The 21,259-nt window shown below is 54.3% G+C and overlaps 2 protein-coding genes and 1 long non-coding RNA gene across 5 annotated transcripts; 2 read left to right on the top strand and 1 right to left on the bottom strand.

The window, feature by feature from the left end:
* Positions 1–293: 293 nt before the first annotated feature.
* On the bottom strand, positions 294–7,486 carry LOC309614970. 2 transcript variants are annotated; one of them, XR_014236478.1, is made up of 2 exons: positions 628–7,486; positions 294–539 (listed from the first exon to the last, which is right to left on the bottom strand). It is a non-coding gene; the product is annotated as an uncharacterized lncRNA (long non-coding RNA). The 2 variants fall into 2 exon arrangements; XR_014236479.1 differs by having other exon boundaries at positions 294–535.
* Positions 7,487–7,523: 37 nt separating this feature from the next.
* On the top strand, positions 7,524–9,478 carry EXOSC4 (exosome component 4). The gene is made up of 3 exons (XM_082363969.1): positions 7,524–7,753; positions 8,749–8,955; positions 9,077–9,478. The coding sequence occupies exons 1-3, from the start codon at positions 7,583–7,585 to the stop codon at positions 9,434–9,436; spliced, it is 738 nt and encodes a 245-aa protein (XP_082220095.1). The 5' UTR covers positions 7,524–7,582; the 3' UTR covers positions 9,437–9,478.
* Positions 9,479–10,652: 1,174 nt separating this feature from the next.
* Positions 10,653–14,187, top strand: GPAA1 (glycosylphosphatidylinositol anchor attachment 1). 2 transcript variants are annotated; one of them, XM_082363946.1, is made up of 12 exons: positions 10,653–10,855; positions 11,117–11,296; positions 11,382–11,493; positions 11,744–11,891; positions 11,972–12,073; positions 12,160–12,356; positions 12,504–12,625; positions 12,722–12,875; positions 13,040–13,135; positions 13,277–13,467; positions 13,549–13,719; positions 13,869–14,187. In XM_082363946.1, the coding sequence occupies exons 1-12, from the start codon at positions 10,782–10,784 to the stop codon at positions 14,110–14,112; spliced, it is 1,791 nt and encodes a 596-aa protein (XP_082220072.1). In that variant the 5' UTR covers positions 10,653–10,781; the 3' UTR covers positions 14,113–14,187. The 2 variants fall into 2 exon arrangements, with proteins under 2 accessions (XP_082220072.1, XP_082220071.1); XM_082363945.1 differs by having other exon boundaries at positions 12,429–12,625.
* The last annotated feature ends 7,072 nt before the right edge of the window (positions 14,188–21,259 follow it).

The following is a 21,259-nucleotide window of genomic DNA, read 5'->3' as shown; positions in this document are numbered from 1 at the left end:
GCCCCAGCTCCCCCGGGCCCCGCCCAGCGGTGAGGAGGCGAGGCGGAAGGACTCGTGGCCGAGCAGCTTCCTCGGACGCTGAGTGTGGGGTTGGGGAGGACGGCGGAGACCCTAGTGGTGAGGAATTACTAAGGAGCCCAAACGGAACTTCCCTGGCCGTCCAGTGGTTAAGACTCCCTGCTTCCAATGCAGAGGGCGTGGGTTCAATCCCTGGTCAGGGAGCTAAGATCCCACATGCTGCACTGAGCAGCCAAAAAAAAAAAAAAAAGCTAAAACACGTTACCACAAACCCGAAGGCTTAAAACAACAGACATTTATTCTCTTCCAGTTCTAAGGGCCAGAAGTCCAAACTGAGTCATTTGGGCTAAAATCAAGATGTCAGCCAGGACAGTGCCTTCTGGAGGATCCGGGGGGAACCCGTTCCTTGCTGCAGCCAGCAGTCAGCGCTCCGTGGCTTGTGGCTGCATCACTCCAATCTGCCTCCAAGGTCACCTCTCCTCCTCCTCTGCTTCTGCAGCCGAATACCCCTCTGCTTCTACCTTAAAAGGATACTCATGATTACATGTAGGGCCCACCTGGATACTCTAGGACACTCTCTCCTTCTCAAGACCCTTAGCTTAATCATACCTGCAAAGTTCCTTTTGCCATAGAAGGTGACATTCACAGCCTTTGGGAATTAGGACCTGGCTATTCTTCAGCCTGTTACACTGGCTGGACGTGGGGCAGACTTGAAAGTGTTCCTCAGCCGCTGATTCATCAGCAAAGGGCAGCACGTCACCGGCTTGGGAGCTGAAGCACAGCCTTTGCCCAGCCGGTGGCTGAACCCTAAGCTCTGCGGACTCGGGTGCAACTTCTGGGCAACCAGGCTTAAGTATAAGAAGGGGGAGGGGGCTTCCCTGGTGGCGCAGTGGTTAAGAATCCGCCTGCCAATGCAGGGGACACGGGTTCGAGCCCTGGTCCGGGAAGATCCCACATGCCGCGGAGCAACTAAGCCTGTGAGCCACAGCTACTGAGCCTGCGCTCTAGAGCCCGTGCGCCACAACTACTGAAGCCCACGTGCCTAGAGCCTGTGCTCCGCAACAAGAGAAGCCACCGCAATGAGAAGCCCACGCAGCGCAACGAAGAGTAGCCCCCGCTCGCCGCAACTAGAGAAAGCCCGCGCGCGGCAACGAAGACCCAGCGCAGCCAAAAATAAATAAATAAATAAATTTATTTTTTTAAAAAAAGAAGGGAGGGGGGAGGGGGCCTGAGTAGTGACATCATAAGCTGCACACTGTGGAGGAACAGACTTCACAGAACTGCTGCAGACAAGCCACCGGACTAATTAACAGCAACAGCAACAAGCCCGAGGAGGGGCCAGCTAAACATAACCCAGAGGTACTGCAACAGATCATTTAAAACGTCCAGTTTTCAGCAAAACACCCTGAGACGTGCAGAGAAACAGGACAGGGTGATGGTTGCACAGGAGAGGGACGCAGCAGTCACTGCCCTTGAAGGGCCAGGTTTTGGATTCGTAGACAGAGACATCAAAGCTTCGCTTACACAAAGGCCCATGAAAGGGGTGGCTGCAGTGGCAGGTGGTGGCAGGCCCCTCTGCCACTGCAAATACCCCGCCGGCAGCAGCAGAGACCCACAACCTCACTCGCACCCCTTCCACCTGGAGGGGCAGTTATTTGTTCTGCCCCAAACCAGCCCCTATTCTGGACACGGCTTTGCCCTCCCTGACAGCTCCTCTCCCAGCACCTTCCTCCCAGGCTCGCCAAACGCCTTACCTCCCGCTGGATGCCGCTGCACACCAAGGACCCATCTGAGAGCCAACGGCCCATGGCAATGAGCTCACGACCCCGGGACTCACTGGTCTTCCCAGGTTCCCCATCGGCCTAACAGAATGGAGACAGTCTGTTGAAGGCCCTGCCATGCTTCCAACTGGCTGTTGACCCCTCTTGGGATGGGATGCTTGCTGCTGAGATGCATCTGTGCTGCCTAAGGGGTCTGGGGTCTGGGGACAGATTCACTGCGAAGTCATGAGGCTCAGCTCGGGACTCTTCCAGACCAGGGCCCCAGCAAAGTGTTCACAGGGTTGCACATTTTGTAAAATTTGCAAAAGTACATAATTTAATCACAGTCGGTTAATGCTGTCTCTTCCCACTGCAACCCGCTTTGGTTCATTTCCTCCCCTGCCGCACGGAACGGGGTGGGGGGGCGTCGCGGGCTCCACTCAGGGAGGCTGAGTCGGGAGAGCTTTAGTGTGGTTCTGGGGGAACATTCACTTCCTGCTGTAGTTCAGTTATTGCTCTCATTCTGGTGTAGAAGTGGCTGCTGCCAGGAACACACCCGCCCTCTGTGCTCTGTGTCACTACACATCAAGCTAATGGAATTGGCTAAGGAGTGTCGTCAGTTCGAAAACCATCTAAGTTAGTCACAGACAAGGGCCCCCAAAGGCCCTGAAATCTTAGGGCTCATATGTAAAAGAAATTTGATAGAGGTTTTCTCAAATTTAATAATTCTAAAAATTATTTACACAATATTAGCTAAAGGTGCTGTTACCTGAAAACAACTTTTCTCCTAAGCTGTAAGTTATAAAAATAAACTTTGATGGGACTTCCTTGATGGTCCAGTGGGTAAGACTCTGCACTCCCAGTGCAGGGGGCCCAGGTTCGATCCCTGGTCGGGGAACTAGATCCCGCATGCATGCTGCAACTAAGAAGTCAGCATGCTGCAACTAAGAAGCCCGCATGCTGCAACTGAAAAGATCCCATGTGCCACAACGAAGACCCGGCGCAGCCAAAATAAATAAATAAAAATAAATGTATTAAATAAAGTAAACTTTGATTAAGCATGTTTGTTAGAGGGGAGACTAAATTATCCTCTATATATAGAAGGTGACATCATGAAAGTGTCATCATCTTAAGAGGTGACAGATTTTGCGTCTGAAAAGCACAGGGGAAACATGTTAGGGAAATACGTCAGGAAGTTAATTGATGACATTATGTTTGTTTCCTGTGTTTTGTGATGTTTGTGATATCAGTCGACTTTAAAAATTTGTGTTGCATGTTGGGATTTCTTTCCTCTATTCACTTAATTTTGTATATATGATTTTGTCCTCTGTTTCTTTTTTTTTTTTAATATTTATTTATTTATTAATAAAATTAGTTGCGGCACACGGGATCTTCATTGTGGCATGTGGGATCTTTAGCTGTGGCATGCGGGATCTAGTTCCCTCACCAGGGATTGAACCTGGGCCCCCTGCATTGGGAGCACAGAGTCTTAACCACTGGACCACCAGGGAAACCCCTGTCCTCTGTTTCTTAAAGAGGACCCTGAGACTGCTCTCCTTCAGACGATGTTTGCAAAGTTGTGGCGTCTGGGAACCTAGGTTTCAGAAGGGTTCCTACCGTTCCCCGATAAGAGTGGCTCACTGAACCTAAACTCTTTGTACAAACAAATATGGTTTATGCTAAACTCCTGCTTTCCTCCCAGGACTCTGGGTACATACCAGGCAGGGGTGCCTACATGACCGTGACCAGCCCCCTATGAAAGCCATAGGCCCTGAGTCTCCAGTGAGCTTCCCTGGTGGCCAGCATTTCACGCACATTGCTGCAACTTGTTCCTGGGGGGATGGAGTGTGTCCTGAGCGGTTTCTCAGGGAGAGGACTCTGGAAGCTGGGGCCTGGTTTCCTCTTACTTTGCCCCACCCGTCTTTTCCCTTTGCTGATTTTGATTAACATCCTTTCCCTTGGATCTTGGTCATGAGTACAACTGTATGTGCCGAATTCTATGAGTCCTAGTAAATCACTGAAACCAGGGCTGGTCTTGGGGATCCTCAACACAGCTCCCAAATGTGTATAAGCTTTAGGCCCCCAAACGTGAATCCACCCATGTGTGTACCCTGTGGCTAGAACACAAGGGCCAGAGAACCAAGCGGTTCTCATTCCTGAACAGCCCATCCCCTAAACCAGAGATGCTGCCAGGTTGGAGATCTTAGTTCCTGGGGTGGGGGGACACTTCCACAAGGGGACACAGTAAGGTTTGCACTGATCTGGAAGGAAAAGCCGCCCCCCAGTCACTCTGGGCTCCTTAGGCCCAGAACCAACATTATCCTAATTATCCTGAGCTGCTAGGGCCAACCATGCAATGAGGGCGGGGCACCCGGGGGGCTTCCACCTGCATCAATGGACTACAGCAATCTTGACCTAGTAAGAACTGGGACAGTAAGAGCCCACACTGCCGAGGGAAGAAGGCCTGCTCAGTCCAGCTGAAGAGTCAAGGGTGAGGGGATGGGGGATGGCTAGTGGCAGAGAATGACGGCCATCATTCACGGCCTTCGACCAGGCACAGTGGCAGGGCCTCATGCCCCAGTATTCTAGGAGACCACCGCCTTGGAGGGGACGCTCTGCCTAGGACTTAGGCCCAAGCCCACCACAGTACGTCCATTCCACCTGCTCTTCTCATGGCTTGACGCTGAACTGCTCCTATGGCGGGGGTGGGCATGTCCCCTCCCCTTGAGCCTGGCAGACCTTTGTGACTGCCTTGACCCAGAATTTGGCGAGAGTGCCACTACGTGACTTCTGAGGCTAGGTCTTAGAACACCATGCAGGACTTCCCTGGTGGCGCAGTGGTTAAGAATCCACCTGCCGGGCTTCCCTGGTGGCGCAGTGGTTGGGAGTCCGCCTGCCGATGCAGGGGACACGGGTTCGTGCCCCGGTCCGGGAGGATCCCACATGCCGCGGAGCGGCTAGGCCCGTGAGCCACAACTACTGAGCCTGCGCGTCTGGAGCCTGTGCTCCGCAACGGGAGAGGCCACGACAGTGAGAGGCCCGCGCACTGCGATGAAGAGTGGCCCCCGCTCGCCGCAACTGGAGAAAGCCCTTGCACAGAAACTAAGACCCAACACATCCAAAAAAATAAAAAAATAAAAATAAAAATAAATTTTTTAAAAAATAAAAAAATAAATTAAAAAAAAGAATCCACCTGCCAATGCACGGGACACAGATTCAATCCCTGGTCCAGGAAGATCCCACATGCCGCGGAGCAACAGCTACTGAGCCTGTGCTCTAGAGCCCATGTGCCACAACGGCTGAGCCCACGCGCCTAGAGCCCATGCTCCTTAGCAAGAGAAGCCACCGCAGTGAGAAGCCCGCACACCACAAAAAAGAGTAGCCACAACTAGAGAACGCTAGCACGCAGCAACAAAGACCCAACGCAGCCAAATAAATAAATAAACAAATAGACAAAGGCTATAAAACAGACACAGAGTTTATTAGAAGCACAGCACATGTGGGAGAGTGCACAGAGAAGCAGTTTATTTAAGAGAGAAGCAAAGCAAAGTTACACATCCAGGGAAGAAGATGTGTGGGTGTCCTCCCTAATGAGGAGCGCACCAAAGAGGCAGTTAAATCATTTCTATAGGGGCGGTTTTTCCGGGTCTTTCTTTCCTCTGGCCAACCATCTTGCTTCATTTCCCACAACTGATTGGACCAGGGCCCTCCCCAACATATGCGTGCATCTTTTAGCCAAGATGGATTCCAGCATGAGGGTCTCTGGGAGATTGACAGCACCTATTATGGGATAGTGCCCCCTCCCTTTCTGACCCCTGAAGAGCCTTTCTGTGCATGGGCAGTTGGGGAGGTCTCCTGGACCTCAAGAATGATAGATGTGGTCATCTTGTCTCTTTACTCCAGCAGAGCTCAACTCCTCTCTGCTCCTGCCATTAACTTTTTCCTTGAAAATGTCAGGGGAAGACAAACTCCAATTTACTCAGCTTGACAAATTCCAGCTGCTCAGCCCAGGGGCCCATCTACCTCCTACCTCAATAATATATTTATTTTTTGTTATTTGAAGGCACTAAGGCCATGCATCAAGAGACAGACAGACACACAATCCCATACAATTCCCTTCTGGAAAGGGTGAGGATCTCTTCACTCTCAAATGGAAAAAGGAGGCCCATTTTATTGCATGTGGGAGCTGGATGTAATGGGGGAGCATGAGAGGACCTGAAAGACACTACGTGCAGGCGGTGCTGGGACACAGGCCTGTGCCCTTTCCTAGGCCCCTGTGAATGTCACCTCCTCTTGGTGAGTGTTGTAACCCTGCTGGTTCATCCTTCCACGTTCAAATCTGAAGAATGCAATCTGGCTTCCTAAGCACTGCAGAGGGGCTGAATAATGCAGCTGGTGGGAGTGGGGAGCAGTGGCGAGGGGGATGAACTCCCTGATGGTAACCTTGACCACCGAGAAACAGAGGTACCTGGAAACAGGAGGCAGCTAGGGAGAAAAGCATCTCATTTCTCCCTTCTGTAGACCCCTCAACAGTTCCAGGGGACTTGACCGACACAAGATGTTGGAATACATCAGGCAAAGAAATGCAAGAGTGATTACAGCATGTCAATAACACTCTGCAGGTTGGCAAGGATTATGTAAAAACTGTAACACTTTTTCTTGGTGGGAAAGGAGGGAAAATGTAACCCACACTTACAGCCTTCACCCAGTTAGTCCCTACCCTGGGGTTCCATCTCCCAAGCCCCTGGACACACACCCACTGCCCACAGTGGGGCAGTAGATGGGTAAATTCTGGTACCTCCACCCCATGAGTATCAAGCAAAAAATTAGAGTTCCACAGGATTATCTGGACAGATTTCACTACATATTTTTTAGTGAGAAACAGAAAAGTGTGTATGAAATACCATTTAAAAAAATAACCAGAGTTCCAACAGCCCCTATATATCTGTACAACTGCACATTTGTTGTGACTTGTATGTAATTATGTGAGTGTGGAGAAAAACATAAAACCAGTATTTAAGCTACGGCAGATGCTGGGGGGCGTGGGGTCGTACGGAGTGAAGGAAATTAAAACTGCTCTAAAAAATACAACCACGTGTATGTACAGTATAAACTATGTGGTTTTTTTTTTTTTTAATGGACAATTGTTAAAACTAAACGGTAAAAAACAAGAGAACAGAGAATGTGTCTCAGCTTGGGAAAACGAATGCATTTACGAGCGCGGAAGAACAGAAGCCGTCAGACAAAACGATGCTATCATTCTAGCAGTCGCGGCTCTCACCCGCGAACCTCGAGGAAGACGCCTGGCGTCAAAGAGAAGCAGAGGTGCACCGGATGCGCGGAGTCCGAGCGGGGCTCGGCCGCAGATGGAGAGGGAGAGGCGGAGGCGCGGCAGGGCCGGCGGGTCGCGGGCGCAGTGGGAGGCCCAGGACCCTGGGTCCGGGAGAAGGCGCGCGCCGGCGGCGACCAGGGCGACGCAGGGCGGGTAGGCCCCGAAGGTCGTGGGAACCGCCCCCACGACAAACCCGGGGGGAAACGACATAGGGATTCCACGCCCAGCGGGTCTCCAACCCTGGCAGCCGCGGGACAGTCATCCCAAACGGCCGCAGCCCCACCTCCCCGCGGACCGGAAGTGCGGAAAGTGGCGCCGCCGGGAACCCTGGGAGAACCGTAGTTCTCCGGCACCGGAAATGGGAGGCGGCGCTCCGGAAACCGTAAGACCCCGGAGGTCGGAAGTGGGGCATCCGGACCGCCGGGAACTGTAGTTCTCCAGAGAGCGGAAACGGGGCTAGCGGTCGGGCGGCATGGCGGGGCTGGAGCTCCTTTCGGACCAGGGCTACCGGGTGGACGGGCGGCGCGCCGGGGAGCTGCGTAAGATCCAGGCGCGGATGGGTGTATTCGCGCAGGCCGACGGCTCGGCCTACATCGAGCAGGGCAACACCAAGGCGCTAGCGGTGGTCTACGGGCCTCACGAGGCGAGTGGGCGCGCGCGAGCCGGGCTTCCTCTGGGGCGGGCAGAGAAATCCGGCGGCGGCAACTGCGGGGTGCGCGGGGCCGCCAGGCTGAGCAGAGGCTCGGGAGGTGAGGCCGGCGCGCGCCTCCGTGTGGGGCCGCGGCCAGAGCCCTAACAGTGTGATGCACGATGGTCCCTGCCTTTCTCATCGGCCACTGTCCCCTGCACCCTCCACTCCTCTTTGCTATTCCTAAACCCGCCAGGTGCGCTCCCCCTCGCTCCCTCACCACTCAGCTCTACTCCGACGTCACCCTCCGGTGACACTTTCCCAGATCACCTTACTCACCTGTCAGATTCCCTCCCCTACATCCACACACTTCCCTGCTTTTCTGCACCCGCCTCCTCAGACATCAGTTTAACTTATTTCTCACCGTTTGTCTCCCCACTGGAACAAACTCCGTGAGGACAGGAACTGTAAATAAAGTCGCCTGGGTATATTGCCACCCCAGCGCTGGAGGCGTAAGGCCGAAGGGGAGGAAGAGTAAGCATGACACGCCTGCAGATCAGAAAGGCTGATGGTGGGGAGGATGGGGAGTATTTCCAAATGAGATTGAGGAATTTGTAGAACAGGGAAAAGATTTAGGATTTTGGTCTCATACGTGGTGGGAAGCCTTTAAAGGTAAGTAGTATATGTATTGCCTAGAGAAGGCAGAATCAGACTTGATATTTGTAAACAGACTCTGATACAAACAGAGAGTGGGTTGGGAGAAGATGAGTCAAGGATGGAAACAGGGAGGCCTGTTAGGAGAGAGATGAGATCCAGAGGTGATGGTAGCTTGGGTGGCCCTCCCCCAGGCTATGTTTTGGAGGTAAAGTAGTTGCTTGTTGAGATGCTGCAGATAGAGGGAGGGGAGGGAGGGAGGCCAAGGCTCAGGGCAAGAGCCAGAGGAAGGGGTGGGTAGTGTGAGCTGGGAGGAGTGGGCCTGGCTCACGTGTCCTCCCCCAACCCTCCCCCAGATCCGGGGCTCCCGGGCACGAGCCCTGCCTGACAGGGCCCTGGTGAACTGTCAGTACAGTTCTGCGACCTTCAGCACAGGCGAGCGCAAGCGGCGGCCACATGGGGACCGTAAATCCTGCGAGATGGGCCTGCAGCTGCGTCAAACCTTCGAGGCAGCCGTCCTTACGCAGCTGCATCCACGCTCCCAGATTGATATCTATGTGCAGGTGAACAGACAGCAGCCCTCAACCCAGGGAGGGGAGAGAGGAGGAGGGTGTGTGGGGGGTGGGGGTGGGGATGGGGTCAGCAGCCTAATGGACTGATGCCACTTGGGGGGGGTCCCTGCAGGTGCTGCAGGCAGATGGTGGGACCTACGCGGCTTGCGTGAATGCAGCCACGCTGGCAGTGTTGGATGCAGGGATTCCCATGCGGGACTTTGTGTGTGCCTGCTCAGCTGGCTTTGTGGATGGAACAGCCCTGGCAGACCTCAGCCACGTGGAGGAAGCAGCTGGTGGCCCCCAGCTGGCCCTGGCCCTGCTACCGTCCTCAGGCCAGATTGCACTGCTTGAGATGGATGCCAGGCTGCACGAGGACCACCTGGAGCAGGTGCTAGAGGCTGCTGCCCACGCTGCCCGAGACGTACATACCCTACTGGACCGTGTGGTCCGGCAGCACGTCCAAGAGGCCTCTATCTTGCTGGGGGACTGAGCACATGGCCACCCAGGGCCAGAATAAAACCCACGCACACTCCACTGTACTTTGATCTCTCCCCGCAGCACTTGCATGCCCTCAGAGCCTGGCCTGGTGCTGGCTCCAGGGGTGACTAAGGATGCTCCCCCACACATGAACTGCGTACCCCTTGCAGCCTCAGGAGTCAAAGCCTGAAGAAGGAGGGGATGTCCCTGGGTGAGGAGAGCAGCTTGGGCCAGGAAGGGATCAAGGCAGCTGAGCAGTGAGACATGGCCTGGTGTAACGAGCCAAGCCCTGAGACCGCGGAGTCTGTCATTCTCACCCCGGCACATCCAGGGCCCTGAGCACAAGTGCTGAGGGAGAACTCAGCTGGCTGTGGTATCCCCCGTGGTGATGTAAGGGCCCATATCCCACATCCTCTGGATTATGGCTTAGACTGAATGCTCTCTTTCCCCCGAGGAATCCCCTGGGCCTGTCCTGCTACTTACCTTGGGCTCCAAAAGTACAACAGACACATGATCTAGCCTGGAGTCTTCTCAGCTCTGATCCTTTCTCAGTCAGACACAGACACTGCCTGCTGCCCCACCACTGCCCCTCCCTCTTCAGACTCCCCTTCTCCCACCTCCTGCCCTCAGACCTGCCCGAGCCCCTGCAGCCTACCCAGGGGCTGCTTCTCCTCCAATATCCCAGGCACCTCCTGGCCTGGACAGGGGTGCGCCCCACTTTCTACTTAACACACCCCAGCTCCTTTGACACCCCTTTGGCCAGTAGTATCACGCACCTTCCTCCCTGTGGTCATCTGACCCCAATGACCTCGGTTCTGGGCACACGCTGTGATTCCACTCGGCTGTTTTTGGTGACCGACACCCATATGAAAGGGTCCGCCAATGCCTTGGTCTCTCAGTCCACGGAAGCCCCCTCACTTCCCACCACGGCATTCACACCTGTCACTGCCAGTGGCAGCACCTTCGGGAATCTTCCGGCGTCTATGCTCTGGTCGCCGCTTCCGGATTTCCTCCCACCTGCCCTACTCTGATTCCCCTTCGAGCCGAGCTTTCTCCAGCGGCCCGTCGTCTTCATTGCCCTCCGGCGTTGCACAATGCCGGCGGCCTGCCTGGAGGACGCCCTCCGCAGGCGGGGAAACCCAGACCCGGGTCCCGCTCCCTCCACAGCGGCTCTGCTCTGGGCATGCGCGGCGGCGGTGCGGGGTGACTAGGGGGACGGCGCAGGCGCAGCGGCGTGAGGGCTGTCGGGACCGGAAGTGGGGGCCGGCGTGCAGCCCCGGGTCTGACAGGAGAGGCGTGCCCGGCCGGCGGCCGTACCTGACAGCGGGAGCGCGGTCCCGGAGCCGCCCGGCCCTGGGATGGGCCTCCTGTCGGACCCGGTGCGCCGGCGCGCGCTTGCCCGCCTCGTGCTGCGCCTCAACGCGCCGCTCTGGTGAGGGCGGGGCCCGGGGGGCGGGGAAGGGGGCCCCCCCCCTCCGGCAGCGCGTGCCGGTCTCCTCCGGCATCACTCGGGGCCTCAGGCCTGGGGCTCAGCTCTCCCGTCCGGCGTCCCAGGTACCGGGACTCTGGGTCCAGGTCCCAGAATCCGCCCGCAGACATGCCTCCTCCACCCCTAGTGCAGAGGTAGAGGCTGCGGGCCGGGGTGCCACGGCCCGCTAACGCTCTGGTGGTCCCTCCGTCCCTCTCCCCGCAGCGTGCTGAGCTACGTGGCGGGCATCGCCTGGTTCCTGGCGCTGGCTTTCCCGCCGCTGACCCAGCGCACTTACATGTCGGAGAACGCCATGGGCTCCACCATGGTGGAGGAGCAGTTTGCGGGCGGAGACCGTGCCCGAAGCTTTGCCCGGGACTTCGCTGCCCACCGCAGGAAGTCGGGGTGAGCGACAGAGCCGTGGGTATGGGGGAAGCAATGCCAGTCAAGGCCAGAGAGCTCCGCTCAGAAGCTCTTTTTGTGTTTCCAGGGCTCTGCCAGTAGCTTGGCTGGAGCGGACGATGCGGTCAGTGGGGCTGGAGGTCTACACACAGAGTTTCTCCCGGAAACTGCCCTTTCCAGATGAGACTCACGAGCGCTATGTACTGGGGGGTGGGGGGGTTAGGAGGGTGGGAGGGGGTGTGCCTGCGACCAAAAAGCACTTTAAGGGGGTGGCCTTGGGGCCAGGAAGCTCATTGGGGGCGGGGGGTGTCTTGGGGCCAGGAAGCTCATTGGGGGCGGGGGGTGTCTTGGGGCCAGAGAAGTCACTGGTGGGCGTTCTAGGGCTGAAAGCGAGGGGTTTCAGCCATCTAGAGTGGGGCCGTGCTGAGGCTGCCCCAATACCGCATGCAGATGGTGTCGGGCATCAACGTGTACGGCATCCTTCGGGCACCGCGCGCTGCCAGCACTGAGTCCCTGGTGCTCACCGTGCCCTGTGGCCCTGAGTCTACCAACAGCCAGGCTGTGGGGCTGATGCTGGCACTTGCTGCCCACTTCCGGGGTGAGGCTCAGGGGCTACTGCTGGCAAGGGAGGGTTTGGCCACCGCCTCAGGCTTTGCTGACCCTGCTTTTGGTCTTTAGGGCAGATTTACTGGGCCAAAGACATCATCTTCTTGGTGACAGAACACGACCTTCTGGGCTCTGAGGCTTGGCTTGAAGCCTACCACGACGTCAATGTCACTGGTGGGTGTTCTTGCCCTGCCCTGGCCCCCACAGGGCCACGGTCCTCACCAGCCCCGTATTGGCAGCTCATTCACCTGCTTCTACAGGTATGCAGTCATCCCCTCTGCAGGGCCGGGCTGGGGCCATCCAGGCGGCCGTGGCCCTGGAGCTGAGCAGTGATGTGGTCACTAGCCTCGACGTGGCTGTGGAGGGACTCAACGGACAGCTGCCCAACCTGGACCTGCTCAGCCTCTTCCAGACCTTCTGCCAGAAAGGGGGGCTCCTGTGCACGTTGCAGGGCAAGGTAGGGCCACCTGCCTGGGGAGCACGGGGCCTGTGTGCAGGGTTTGTCTGACCTTGTCTCAACCTCTCTAAGCTGCAGGCCCAGGACTGGCCGTCAGTGGACGGGCCGCTGCAGGGTGTGCAAACGCTGCTGCTCATGGTTCTGCAGCAGGCCTCTGGCCACCCCCACGGCGCCCACGGCCTCTTCCTGCGCTACCGCGTGGAAGCCCTAACACTCCGTGGCATCAATAGCTTCCGCCAGTATAAGTATGACCTGGTGGCAGTAGGCAAGTAAGTGTCTTCTGGTCTCCCCTTTGCATACTCGGGGCGGGGTTGTGGGTGCCTGGGGGTGTCTGGCCAGCCGTGACCCCAGCCCACGCCCGGCAGGGCTCTGGAGGGCATGTTCCGCAAACTCAACCACCTCCTGGAGCGCCTGCACCAGTCCTTCTTCTTCTACCTGCTCCCTGCGCTCTCCCGCTTCGTCTCCATCGGCCTCTACATGCCTGCCGCCGGCTTTTTGCTCCTGGTCCTCGGTCTCAAGATATCCTCTGCTGCCCGCTGTCCGTTTGTGGCCAGCCTCAGGTCCCCCCCACTCTAGGCTGGGGAGAGCTCTCCAACCTCGGGGCGGGGGAGTGGGAGTGAGCCCTGGGTCCCCCACTGGGCAGAGCCCATCACACCCCTCGTCAGGGTCCTTGACTCAGCCACGCTCTGGAACTGTGGATGCAGCTGCATGAGGCTGGAGTGGGTCCTGAGCAGGCTGGGGGGACCTCTGGGTCCAGTCCTCCCCTCCCTGCAACACAGGTGACGGGCCCCCCCTCCTGCTGTTGGGGCCCCGGGTGGTGGTTACTGCTGCCGCTCAGTCTCAGCTGGTGGAGGGATGGTGAGGATCCCTGGGACGCCCCTGGCCCGGGATCTGTCTCCAAGTGCCCGTGTGCCCTGCAGCGCGTGGGGCTGGCCTCGCTCGTGGCTCCCTTGCTGATCGCCCAGGCTGTGGGCCTGGCCCTCTACGCCCTCCCAGTGCTGGGTCATCGCGTGGCTGCCCAGCACTTCCCCGTGGCCGAGGCGGAGGCCGCGGTGCTGACGCTGCTGGCCGTCTATGCAGCCGGCCTGGCCCTTCCACACGGCGCCCACGGGTGAGGAGCTGGGCGGGATGGGCACGGGCAGGGTGCACCCTGGACACGCAGGCGGCTGCCCCTGAGCCCCTTGCCTTGCAGGGTGGCGAGCACACAGGCCCCGGACAGGAGCTGGATGGCGCTGAAGCTGGTGGCCCTGATCTACCTGGCACTACAGCTGGCCTGCATCACCCTCACCAACTTCTCCCTGGGCTTTCTGCTGGCTGCCACCATGGTGCCCGGCGCTGCACTCACCAAGCCCTCCGGGCCCCGGTATGTTCTGGTCAGTCCCCACCACAGAGCCCGCCGTGGCGTGCCCACCCCGTCCAGGGCCTCTGCCCCTCGCCACAGACTCCCCCTCACGCGTCAGTCCTCCTCCTCCCCCACCTCAGAGGCCCCCTTGACCTTGCTTCTCCACCCAGGCCGCTGTGTGCTGCCCTGCTGGTGCTGACAAGCCCAGCAGCCACACTCCTGGGCGGCCTGTTCCTGTGGCAGCAGCTGCAGGAGGCACCGCTTTCCCCGGCCGAGGGCTGGCGGCTCTTCCTGGCCGCGCTGGCTCAGGGCGTGCTGGAACACCACACCTACGGTGCCCTGCTCTTCCCGCTGCTGGCGCTGGGCCTCTACCCCTGCTGGCTGCTCTTCTGGAATGTGCTCTTCTGGAAGTGATGAAGGCAGGTGGGAATCCCCCACACGTCCCACGTTCTTTCTTTCCTGGGAAATAAACAGTTCTGTTTAGCTGCCCTTCGGGCTCCTGGTCACATTGTCTGCTGTGTATGTGGGGCCCCGGGGCCTGTAGCAAGAGGCTCTGGCTGCAGGGTTAGACACCCTGCTCAGCCCCTTCTGGTCCACTTCCTGATGGCAGGAGGGAGGGCCGCAGCTGCATCAGCCTTGGGAAGAGGTCCTTGGATGGATGCTCGGGGTGTGGAAGTGGCACAGGCAGGCCTGGCCGCAGCCCCAGGTGCGCTCGCCCAGCCTCGGAGGTCTCTGCGCGTCGTGGTCCAGCGCTGTGCGAGAGGAGACGCAACAGGCAGGGCTGGGGGCCTGACAGGAGCTGAGACACCCAGAGACCACACAGCACAGTCTTCAGCGCTGGAGCTGAGAGGGCGAAGGAGCTGGAGCTGGCTCCCTCCAGAGGAGGAGAATGGCGCCCCAGCCAAGGCCAGAACCTTGTGTGGGCTTGGGATGGAGCAGGAGGAGCCCCCGGCCCGGCTTCCTGGGTGCCAAACCAGCCCAGGCCGGGTGCCCACCCAGCACCACCCAGAGCAGACAGGCCACGGAACAGGGACCACCTGAGCCCCGGGGGTTGGGGGGGGTCACTGATGGGCTGGTACACAGAGAGGTCACTGGTTGTACCAAGACCCCTGAAAGGGACTGGGGTGTCCAGTGTCCATTTGGGAGGGGAGAAAAGCAAAGTGTAGCCCTCTGGTGATGCCACGGCCACATGTGGCTAAGAGACCTCACGGGAGGGCCAAGGTGGCCCTGCCAGCGCCCCACAGGGCAGCGAGGCCGGTACCACCTCCTGCAGGCCTCAGAGCTGGAAGGGAGGCAGAGATGCAGTGCCTGGAGCATCAGCTCAGGACCAGCCTCCCTCCCTTCGGGACCGCGTCCCGGGACGGGGTGGCCGGAAAGTCTCAGGCAGGAAGCTTCGCCCCCGGCCCCCGCCCAGGCCCGCCTCTGTGGTGGGGCTCATCTTCCTGGGGGGCTCCCCTCAACAGCTGGGGCTCCCTGACTCCACAGTGGGGGGCAGCACCTGGAGGGGTTCACTTTGGGGCCTCTTACTGCTGAAGGGCACGTGTGCTCTGTGTCCAGAGTGTTAGGGATGGGGTGGGGCAAGGGTGCTGGAGGCCCACCGTGACTAGCAGCCTGTCTTTGGTCTGCTTGTCTTCTAGGCATTTTGAGGCCAGAGGAGGACTTGCAGCCCCACACCCTGCACCCCCAGAAGTGCCTCCAGACTGGCCTCTCTCGGAAGCCTCCCCTGATAAGGCAGGCACCGCCTGCCTGTGGCTTCCCATCTTCCAAGGCGCATAGAGGTCTCTGCTCTGCTGTGGTCTCCTGTCGTCTCTGTCTTTGTGGACTGGCGTCTAATACAAAATCCCTTTCACACATTTTACCTGCACTTTGGCGCCAGTCAGTCATTTTTAACTGGACTTAGGCAGCCACTTAAAACGCAAATCATGAAAATACCTTACATCATGAAACATACAAGTGGGGACAAAAGCTATCCGATCATCAGTTGTTTTGGGCTTACCCACACACAAGAGGTGGAGGGGAGCCTTGGGAGTTTTGAAGCTGATATGTCGGGGAAGCGGAATTTCTGCTCTGATTTTCATTGATGTCGCTTGTGCAATACATTTTAAAACGAAAGGAAACGTCAGGCTGTAAAGGTACAGATGAGATGTACAGGGGGTGAGTATAAGGCCCCGCAGGCTTTACTCTGAGGGTGCTTGCTGCTGGCCCCCATGTCCCTTCTCCTTAGTCATGGCACCCTACTTTTGACATGAGCACAGGCACACTGCCAGACTCTGTGCAGCTTGGTGTGGTCGTGTGACGGCTGTGGCCCACAGGACCTGAGCAGAAGCTTCGAGGGTGAATTCCATGCAGAGACTTCAAACAGAGGATGGCCCTCTGAGCCACTTCTCTCTCCTGCCCGGGGCCATGTGGAACCAGAAGCACGTCTGGGACGTGAGCTCCAGCCCAGGCTTGGGGTGGAGATGAGGAGGGGCTCCCTGACCCTCCAAAGCCCTTGCTAAACTGGGGTTAGCCGTCGCCCAGGGTTGCTAAACTGGGCTTCATTTGCAAGAAAGAAACAAACTTCTACTGTCCTTAAGTCGTTGTTATTGGAGTTTTCTGACACCTCAGTCTAGTTCATGCAAGAGGGACTATTGCTGAGCCCAGCTCACATGGGGCTCTCAGGCGGTGAGCAGCCGGGTGCATCTAGAAGTGTGTGTGTCTATTGTGTTGGTAGTAAGTGCTCATTCCTTGGTCGCTTGCCTCCCATGCCCCAGAAGAGCAGCTCTATGGCACAGGCTTTGTCTTTCTTCCTGCCTCTTTTCCAGCACAGAGCCAGGGACGTGGTGGAATATTCATACGTATTTCTTGAATGAAAGAAGGAAAGAATCAGAGGGAGCCCTTCTGGAGGTCCAGAAGGAAGTCCAGGGAGCAGACCTTTTGGCTTCCACAGGGACTCCTGTCTTATGGTATGGGGTGAGGGCCCGGGAGTTTAGGGTGCAAGACTGGGGAGGTCCTGAGCCAGGCAGGACCCACCTCAGGACACCCAGCAGCTTCCTCACGACCCGACCCTCTGCAGACGTCCTCCTGCAATTGGCTGGCTGTCCCAGGTTTCCTCTGTGCTTCTCTCAGACCCTTTGCCAAGTCACCCCATGCCACCTCGGGCTTCAAGGTGGGGCTCCAGGGCTGCCCTGGGGGCCTTTCTCTGTGAGCCGCCCCTGCAGGCTCCAGCTGCCCTCATGCCTGCCCTCAGATCCTGTCTTTCCTCTAGACCTCTGCCCTGAGGCCACGTCCTGTCACCTCCGCCTCCTGGCTGTGCCATGGTCACCTTTAAGTCATCTCTTCCCAACCTGAACACCTCCCACCCCGCGTGCATCTCCTCCCCTGGTGCCCTCACCCAATCCTGGCCCTGCGGTCCACCTTGTCTCTCTTCAGGAGATGCCTATCGCCTCCAGGATAAAATCAAGCTTCCTTACCTTGGTCTCCAAGGCCTGCCTGGCCAACTCCTGCCTTGTTCTTCAGAACATTTTTATTGCCCCCCAGAAGGAACCCTGTACCCCACTTCCCCCTCCCCTTCCAGCCCCTGGCACCGTTAACCTACTTTCTGCCGCTATAGATTTGCCGAATCTGGACTTTCAAATGAATGGATTCATGCAGTACAGTAGTACCCCTTACCTTCAGGGCTTGTGTTCCAAGACTCCCAGGGGATGCCTGAAACCCTGGATAGTACTGAATCCTATCTGTTCGTGTCTTCCACCCACAAACTTAATGCTTTTTCCATTTTAACCAAATTCTTATCATGCACTGCGGCCATAACTTTTGCAGTTTTTGAGGTGCACCAGCAAAACTAGCACGAATTTCTTTTTCCTTCACAGTTTCACGGATAGAAGATTGGTTCCTAGCGTAGATCTTAGCAACCTCAGCATACAATTTTTTTCCGTTCCTTATTAAGTTGAGGACTTTCACCTTTTCGCTTAAAGGAAGCACTTCACTTCACTTAAAGGCTTCTCTTTGGTGTACCTGAATCACAAGCATCCCTACTCTTGCACTCTGAAGCCATTCTTAAGTAAAATAAGGGTCACTAAATGTAAAACAGCTAGCTAGTGGGAAGCAGCCGCATTGCACAGGGAGATCAGCTCCGTGCTGTGTGACCACCTAGAGGGGTGGGATAGGGAGTGTGGGAGGGTGACGCAAGGGGGAAGGGATATGGGGATATATGTGTGCGTATAGCTGATTTACTTTGTTATACAGCAGAAACTGACACAACATTGTAAAGCAATTATACTCCAATAAAGATGTGAAAAAACAAATAAATAAAATAAAAGGGTCACTTAGACACTGTGATGCCTCCGCAGTTGATCTGATGACCCAGATGGCTACTAAGTGACTAATGGGCAGGATATACTGGACAAAGGGATCATTTGTGTCCCAGGCAAGACAGAGGGGCGGGTGCAAGATTTCATCACTCTACTCAGTATGGGAAGTATTAACATGTGAGCAATATTAAGACTTCCAACCTGTGAACACAGGATGTCCTTACATTTATTTAGGTCTTCTTTAATTTCTTTCAGTAATGTTTTATAATTTTCAGTGTACAAAGGTTGTTAAATTTATGCTTAAGTATTTAATTTTTTCTTTTAATTTATTTTTGGCTGCATTGGGTCTTCGTTGCTGCACGCAGGCTTTCTCTAGTTGTAGCGAGCGGGGACTACTCTTTGTTGTGGTGCGTGGGCTGCTCATTGCGGTGGCTTCTCTTGTTGTGGAGCACGGGCTCTAGGCGCACGGGGTTCAGTAGTTGCAGCACGCGGAACTGCAGATACAGAGGGCTGACTGTAGAGTTATAGGTGGATTTTCAACTTTGCAGAGGGTCGGGCGCCCCTAACCCCTGCGTTGTTCAAGGGTCAGCTGTGAAACAGTAGTTGTGGCTTGCGGGCTTAGTTGCTCCGCAGCGTGTGGGATCTTCCCAGACCAGGGATCGAACCCATGTCCCCTGCATTGGCAGGCGGATTCTTAACCACTGCGCCACCAGGGAAGTCCCCTAAGTATTTAATTTTTTGATGCTATTGTAAATATAATTAGTTTCTTAATTTCATTTTCAGTTTGTTCATTGCTGGTGTATAGAAACACAACTGATTTCTGTATATTGATCTTCAATCAAACTTGATGAACTCATCCATTACCTCTAATATCAATAGTTTGTGTGTTCCTTAGGATTTCACAGTTGACCCTTGAACAATGCAGGGGTTAGGGGCGCCGACCCTCTGCAAAGTTGAAAATCCACCTATAACACTACAGTCAGCCCTCCGTATCTGCAGTTCCGAATCTTCAGATTCAACCAACTGCAGATGGTGTAGTACTGTAGTGTGTATTTAGCAAAAAAATCTGAGTATGAGTGGACCTGCGCAGTTCAAACCCATGTTGTTCATGGGTCAATTGTATGTAATTCATGTTATCTGCAAATATAATTTCATTTCTTCCTTTCAAATTTAGATGCTTTTTATTTCATATTCCTGCCTAATTGCCCTGGATAGACCCTCCTATATAATGCTGAATAGAAGTGGCAAGAACCAACATCCTTCTCTTCCTTCTAATCTTACTAGGAAAGCTTTCAGTCTTGCACCATTGAGTATATTAGCCATGAGGTTTTCATAGATGTCCTTTATCAGGTTGAGGAAGTTACCCTGTATTCCTGCTTTTTTGAGGTTTTTATCACGAAAATGTGTTGGATTTTTTTTCAAAAGCTTTTTCTGTGTCTATTGTAATGATAAAATGTGGTCCTTTTCCCTTTATTACTATTATGTGTTATATTGAGTGTTTTTTTATACATTGATTGATGTTTGCATTGATTTATCTTTACATTACTGAGATAAATCCCACCGGGAAAAAGATGTACTGCATTTTTCAAGCATTGGGTTGAGTTTGCTAATATTTTGTTGAGGATTTTTGTATCTATATTCATATAGGATATTGGCCTGTAGCTTTCTTTCTTATGATATTTTGTCTAGTTTTAGTGTCAGGGTAATACTGATCTCAAATAATGAGTTGGGAAGTATTCCCTCATCTTCTATTTTTTGGAAGAGTTTGTGAAGTATTGGAGTTAAGTCTTCCTTAATTTTGGTAGAATTCGCCAGTGAAGCCATCTCATCCTGGGCTTTTCTTTCTGGGAAGTTTTTGTTGTTGTTGTTGTTATTATTTAATTACTAGTTCAGTTTCTTGTTATTGGTCTATTTAGATTTTCTACTTCTTCTTGAGTCAGTTTTGGCAGTTTGTGTCTTTCTAGGAATCTGGCCATTTCATATAGGTCATCTAATTTGGGGGCATAAATTATTTATGGTGTTCCCTTATAATCATTTTTATTTCAGTAAGGTTGGTAGTAATGTCACTTTTTTCATTTCTAATTTTAGCAATTTGAGTCTTCTCTTTTTATCGTAGTGAGTCAAGCTACAGGTGTGTCATTTTTGTTGATCTTTTTAAAGAATCAACTTTTAGTTTATTTTCTCTGTTGTTTTTCTATTCTCTATTTCAATTGTTTCTGCTCTAATCTTTATTATTTCCTTCCTTCTGCTTACTTTGGGTTTAGATTGTCTACTTTTTGTAGTTTTTAAAGTTAGAATGTTAGGTTATTTATTTAAGATCTTATTATTTTTTTAAAGCTCTAAATTTCCCTCTTAGCAGCTCTCTTGATGGTGCTAAGTTTTAGTATGTTGTGTTTTTGTTTTTATTCATCTCAGAGTATTTTCTAATTTTCCCTGTGATTTCTTTTTTTTTTAATTTAATTTTTACTTTTGGCTGTGTTGGGTCTTCATTGCTGCACACGGGCTTTTCTCTAGTTGTTGTGAGCAGGGGCTACTCTTCATTGCAGTGCGCGGCTTCTCATTGCCTTGGCTTTTCTTGTTGCAGAGCACAGGCTCTAGGCGCGTGGGCTTCAGTAGTTGTGACCCATGGGCTCTAGAGCACAGGCTCAGTAGTTGTGGCTCACAGGCTTAGTTGCTCTGCAGCATGTGGAATCTTCCTGGGCCAGGGATCGAACCCATGTCCTCTGCATTGGCAGGCAGATTCTAAACCACTGAGCCACCAGGGAAGTCCCTCCCTGTTATTTCTTCTTTGACTAATTGTTTATTTTGGAGTATGTCATTTAATTTTCACATACTTATGAATTTCCCTACTCTCCTTCTGTTATTGATTTCTAATTTCATTCTGTTGTAGTCAGAAAACATACTTTGTATGCTTTTACTACTCTTAAATTTATTGAGACTTGTTTTATTGCCTAACATATGATCTATCCTGAAGAGTATTCCATGTGCACTTGGGAAGAATATGTACTCTTCTGTTGTTGGAGTGTTTCATTGCTGCCCATTACGTCTAGTTGGCTTATTGTGTTGTTCAAGTCTTCTCTTTCCCTGCTGATATTCTGTCTAGCTGTTCTATCCATTACTGAAAGTGGGGTACTGAAGTCTCCAACTCTTATGTTAAATTTTCTATTTCTCCTTTCAATTCTGTCCAGTTTTGCTTCATGTATTTTGGGGCTCTGTTAGGCAAATATATCTTTATAGCTGTCATTTCTTCTTGATGAATTGATCCTTTT

This window comes from Balaenoptera borealis (assembly GCF_965194805.1).
Source record: "Balaenoptera borealis genome assembly, chromosome: 17".
NCBI lineage: Eukaryota > Metazoa > Chordata > Mammalia > Artiodactyla > Balaenopteridae > Balaenoptera > Balaenoptera borealis.
Note: the sequence above shows the minus strand (reverse complement) of the source record. Positions and strands in the feature narration are given on the sequence as shown.